This window comes from Scleropages formosus, chromosome 14 (assembly GCF_900964775.1).
Source record: "Scleropages formosus chromosome 14, fSclFor1.1, whole genome shotgun sequence".
NCBI lineage: Eukaryota > Metazoa > Chordata > Actinopteri > Osteoglossiformes > Osteoglossidae > Scleropages > Scleropages formosus.
The window spans coordinates 9,119,844-9,125,843 of NC_041819.1; the positions used below are offsets into that span (position 1 = coordinate 9,119,844).

The 6,000-nt window shown below is 51.0% G+C and overlaps 1 protein-coding gene across 11 annotated transcripts in view; it reads right to left on the reverse strand.

Moving 5' to 3' along the window:
* The window catches only part of LOC108920534 (peripheral plasma membrane protein CASK), a 97,479-nt gene extending 91,479 nt beyond the window's left edge, over positions 1-6,000 (reverse strand). For 3 of the 11 annotated variants that reach the window (XM_018729324.2, XM_018729323.2, XM_018729322.2), the window contains exon 1: positions 4,858-5,997. In XM_018729324.2, coding sequence (XP_018584840.1) covers positions 4,858-4,916 — 59 coding nt within the window. In that variant the 5' untranslated portion in view covers positions 4,917-5,997. Of the gene's footprint in view, positions 1-4,857 lie in introns of all 11 variants that reach the window. The other 8 variants (XM_018729321.2, XM_018729320.2, XM_018729331.2 and 5 more) reach the window with 5 other exon arrangements.

Here is a 6,000-nt window from a genome sequence, read left to right on the forward strand (position 1 = left end):
CCAGATAACTGGTCAAACGAAACTTCACTAAGGCTTAGATTACCTGTGAATTCACCAAACTCTTCGAGGATTATTTTTTATAATACAGTGCATACCAAGCCAACTTCCTCTTTATAGAAGTGATGCATTTAAAAGACCACACTATTAGGACGATGGACAAATCCTTGCCGATCTACTGCCGGGTCTGTTCGCACACACCTTTGTAGTGGACAGTAAGAGCCAAGGGGTCATCAATCCGTACAAACTAGTCAAAGAAATTCTATTACACTGCAGCTCCAGTGATTAGCTGGATCAGATTAATTCGCTATGAAAAGTGTACACAGACAGTGCACCCAGACAATGAGCTGAAGTATAATTCAGTGTTAGGTTACAAAAACAACAAGATGTTATTGGAAAATGAGCATTCTAATTCCAGGAGGAGCGTAATTGCTGCCGACATGGCTCTCAGCCTTGACAAAGGTAGCAATCAGTCATAAAACCACTAGAGCCCCCCAAAAAAAATAAAATCAAATCAACTGCAGACTAATATTCAAGAAGAAAATATGTGCAAATTCCTTGTCAAGAGTTACAGTCTTTGTCCTGAATGTCAGCTCCATTAAGGGTCCAGAAGATCACACGACATGTTGAGGTTTTCAAACAAAAACTCCTTTTTCAGTTGTTCTGCAAGCACTGCAAGAGCTTTCAGGAGCTCGAACAATGATGAGCATTAGGCAATTCAAGGTCCTTTCTGGCTCCAGTTAAACGTGGAGCATGTGGGTAGTGGCAAAGAATGAAAACAAGGGCACAAGCGAGCACACAGAATGTGACTCACCTGGCAAATATGCAATCTCTTCATAGCAGCAACATCACAACTTTGAACACATTTGCTCTGCCTGACAACTCTATCCATCCACAGTTATTAATAGTCAATAATAATTATTTTTCCAACTTGTCCAGTGCAGGGTGGTCAGGTGTCTATCCTGGAAACACAGGGTGTGAGGCAGGGTACACCCTGGATGGGACAGCAGTCTATTATAGAACATCACACACACAGTCCTTCATTCACACACTATGGGCAACCTAGAGTCACCAACTGACCTGAATCAAATGTCTTCGGACTGTGGGAGGAAATCTGAGCACCTGGAACAAAGCCACCTGCAAACCTGGTGTGGATGAAGCACAGGGCATCCAAAAGAGACAAATTCCTAATTTAAAAAAATAAAATTAAAAACAGATATATACCTAAACAGGTAAATCATTCAGGTAGGTCAATGCTGCAAGCCATTGTGGAGAAACACATCAGCAAAGTTAATAATTCAAACACCTAGAAACAATTCTGGAAGGTGAAAAGCATGCAAGAATAATGTGTGTGAATAACATCATTAGTGGAATACATGTTTAGTTCAAAAGTACCCAGACGCACAGGACAGCACTGTGCCCTTTGGCAACACGAAAGCGCCAGGCCACCTTGGAAACATAGCCATTAATCTGCACGGCTCCTACGAACTACACCGCACAGGACTGTGTTTATTCTGGCAGCGCGGAAGGAAATTACTTTGGTCCAAAGGTTCCACGAAAAAAGAAATAATTCAAAAATAGCTATAACAACACAGGCAGATGTAATTTTTATTCCCCACCATGATGATTCAGTGCAAGCTATTTTTTGCCCACTGCAAGATAATCCAGAAGCCTGGTAATGTTTTAGGTCTGAGAACACTTGACAGGCAGTGCAATAACCAGCAGAAGTGTTGCTTTACAAAAAAAAAGAGCACAGATATAATGGGATGTAACTGAACCTTGTGGCTATCAAAGAGCCTTTCAGCAGCCAGAACCACACCTACTGTCTTTTCACCTCATGCTCGTAGTTCTACTGGAGAGACCTGTTCTTAGAATAAACCCTACAAGTTAACAATCTGACATTACAGCACATTCTAAAAGTATTTCTCAGATGGGTTTTTTTATTCTAACACAATGAGCTGGACATGACAGCGTAATATACTGTATATGATCAAGTGCCACATTCACAAATAATGTAATGTGTGTCTGTAGTGGCACGAGTTTACATACGGTATTTACTGTTCGGTTTTACCCCACCAAGCATAACAAGTCACTAGATCCAGGAAATTAAAATATTTTCTTGGGGGGCAGATCAATCCATCCTCTATTACAAAACCATGGGGGGGACACTGCTGTACTCATTCCACATCCTCAGCTGAAGGCTCCCAAGGAGTGAACCACAACGAATTTGCAATGGCTTTAAAAGATTTGTCACTGTAACTCTGAGACGCGCTAAAACGCTGCAGTGCAAGTGTGTCTGAGCAAAACGCGGTGTACGCAAGCATCCCGGTCACCCTTCCACGAGCTCTTGCGACATCACTGCTCACCCCAAAAGTGACACGGAGCTCAGTCCATACACTGCAGTACAGTAATGCATGTAAATAGTCGCTGCCGTAAAAACACTTCTAGGGTGACGGTCTAGTTCATGTCGACCATGACATACAGAACCGATACGACCGGAGGACACTGTGCCAGTGGCGCAATGCTAACTGGGACAGGACGGACAGAACTCCTCAGAGAGAGCCTACCCCTCCCCTTTACATAAAATCAATGTGATAAAATTCATCCGTTTCTGTCTGTGACCGGAGGCCATCAATCTTAACAGCACAGGCGCTTCCGAGCAGCACTTCACCGCGGTGAGATTCCTTCCACAACAGGACAACAAAGCAAGGCTAACAAGACAAATGTGCTACAAGTGGACAACTTGTGCAGCTGGACACCGTAGTCCTTGTTTTGATAGTGCAACGGCACTGTGTCTTGGAATAAACATCTACTTCTCAAAGTCAACGGAATGGCCAGCCTGACACAAACAGATACAGCTCGGGTTTAATATCAAAAGTATTATTTAAACCCCTCCGCACAGGCTCCAGGAGGAGAGCGGAAGTAGAAATTCCCACAGCTGATGATGAAGCGTAAAAGCAACGTACTGCAGAGCGATTTAGTGCACAGACAGCAGGTACGTTCGCCGGTTTATGTGCCTTAACGCTGAAGAAAGGGATTCTGCGTTCAATAAAGCATGCTCAAATACTCTGCGGATATGTAGGAAGTCCAGCTGTTTTACAGGCCTTTACAAAAAAAAAACCCCTTCCTTGACATGAAATTGGTATGAATAGTCCACAGATTCGCAGGCATGGTTACGGTAAACATACCAAAACCAAACAGCAGTTTAAAGCGTGCGGGAAGGAGGGCAAGAGGCCAAAAGAAGCTTGGAACCACGAACGTTCCGTGACGGCAGATACGAAGGCGCACGACCGCAAGCTGGTACGAGGAGGGTCGAAATCGGGGCTCTTCCGCCGGACCCAAGGGCTCCTTTCCCGTTCGGCTGCAGCCTTTCCAAATACTACACGAGCGCAGGAGAAAGCTGAAGAAGCGCAGGCCTTCACACGCTGCAAAGCCACCAACGCAAGGGAAACACCAGGATCCCTGAAGCCAGGGAACCTGTAAATCAGCATCCGTGGGCCTGTCACATCCTGACAAAATGAAAACGGGAGCCGTGGCCAATGCTACCACGCACGGGCGGACCGTTACGGCACGAAACCCTTCCACGCATCCGGAAGGGGCTCTCGAGACCTTCTACGAGACGAGTCAACGGAACTCCAGAAGCAGGCAGGTGGAGCACGACGCGTGGGTCTCGTAGAGGTCGCCAAAGCACCGGAAGCTCTCGCGGACAGCCCGAGAGAAAACCCGCCACGCCGGCGGCGGCGGGGAGCGACTTGGGGTCCCGAGCGCTGGGAATCCATGCTGCTGTTGGGTCGCGCATGGAGGAGGATGAGGAAGACTCAATCAGCGGTAGGAGAAACCTCGTCCTCCGCTCTACCCGTACAACTTGTGCCGTCGCGACAAGAGGCGGCGAGGGGACGAGGCACGGCTCGGAACCCACGGGGCAGGAACTGACAGCCTTGCGGTGCACTGCTGTTCCCACAGCCACCAAACCAAAGATCAGTGCAAACCCCCCTTTAGTTTCCCACGGTGTTCAATGACAATGTGCAACATGGCAAAGACCAGCAGAGATTCGCCTTCCAGCCTGTTTAACCCAGAACGGTCTAAAAGGAAACGTTAGTTAGTACGGAGACGCAGCCTGGTAGGGAGGAGAACTGAGGGGAACGGAAAGCGCTGCCGGGCGTTACACGTCCCTTCCCAGCAAACGCCACTAAAACGCGACGTTATAGGAAGGAAGGAATGGCGGGAGACAGCCGAGCCTGAGCGGGGTTGGGCACGGAGCCTCAGGACACCCATCGGCATCTCTCCTCCTCCTGTGCTGCCGAACCAAGTCAAGTGGAGGAAAATACGGTACCAGGCTGCAGGAAGGAGGAGGAGGAGCCGCCGGACGGGGACGCTCCGCTTACTACTGGCTGCAAAACGCTGCGTTTCGAGCCAACACAGAAGAACAGAGTCTCGAGCGCCTTCACGTATTCCTTCAAAATAATAATCATAATACAACATATAACAGCAGCCAATTGTGTCCACATGTTGTTCGCCGCCACCGGCGTGACCGAGGAGAGGGTCGGGTTCAATCCCTGACACAGCGACTCCATCAGACCGCCTCCGTCAGCACATTTTCTCCGCTTTTCGAAGCGCTAAAATGAGCAAAAACGACGGCTCGCTATTTTAGGGCTCATGAATTAAATGCGACTCCTCGACAGGACTCGGCTGCGGGCTCTCAACCGCTCGGTTCAACGCAGAGGCGTCGGCACACAATGGAAGGAAGCGCCGGGCATTTCTGTTCTGCGCGTGCGGTACTACGGGGCCGCGCGCGCGACGAGGACTGATCGCTCCAAGAGGAGGGGGGGGGGTCGCGCGCGGAACGAGCTCCGCACTTACTTGCCGATCACCTCGCACAGCTCGTACACGTCCTCGAACAGCACGTCGTCGTCGGCCATGCTCCGGCAGGGACGCGCACCTTCGCTGGCGAGTCCTCCGCAATCAAACCTCCTTATTTCGAGTCAGGCGGCACGAAGGAGAGGCCCTCGGCCGGCTACTGCTGCTGTCCTCGGCCGAGAGAGCCGCGGTGCTCCGCAATGTCCGTCCCTCACAGCCAGGCAGGCGCTCCGCCGGTCTCCCGGAGGCGGAATATCCCGCTGTCCGTGTTAGTAGCGCACACGGCCGGGCGACGGGTGCGATCACTCCCTGTGTACGCCTCTCATGGACCCCGCCGCGTCGCCGGCGTCTTCCAGCCCTGTAATCCCTCCGCAAAGCGTGATTAAAAACGGGTTTGCCGAGGAGGACGAGCCCGCCTGCGGTGTCGGTGTCTGTCGCTCCTCCTGCGCTCCACCTCACCCGAGGTGTCCCACTGGTTGGTACAGGCGGCTCGGGCTACTGCGAGCTACACACACCGCGGCAGAGAACCGCGTTGCCCCGCATCCCTCCTCTTTATTTCATTTGTTTTTGCGCTAATCTGCGCCCCGAACAAGCAAAGCGCGCTCCCGCTGTTCTCAATTTTCGTAGGAAATCCACAGAACGTCGAGCTGCAGGGCTGCGACGAGCCGCTCCTCCTTCCTTCTCGAAGCTCTTCTTCTTCAAAAGACACGCATCCTTCACTCCCTTCGCCCCCGTCCGTCCAGGTGCAACTATCTACTGCTGGGAAAACGGTCATCGGTTGCAATTTCGCCTCCCGTTCCGTTCGCACTTGCTCCAGTTTTCTTTCTTTCTCTCCGTCACAGCGCTGCCCCGGCTCCCAGACAAGCAAGACTCCTCCCTCCCAAGGTTATGAAACTGGATCGATCAGCGCCAGAATGGCTCCGCCGTAACGCCGAGGTTCCCGGATCTCAGCCCGTAAACAACTGAACAGCACGAGCCAAGATGACGGAAGAGGTGCGCCGATGTAGCGCCCGCTGGCGCAGTTTCCCAATAGACTTAGGAAGAACCCGACGCGCTCGCAGTCCGAGCCCACGGGAAGTCCACCGCGCACGCGTGCATTGGGCATCTGTGTCCCTCGACTGACGTCAGCGGTTTCAGATGCCAAGT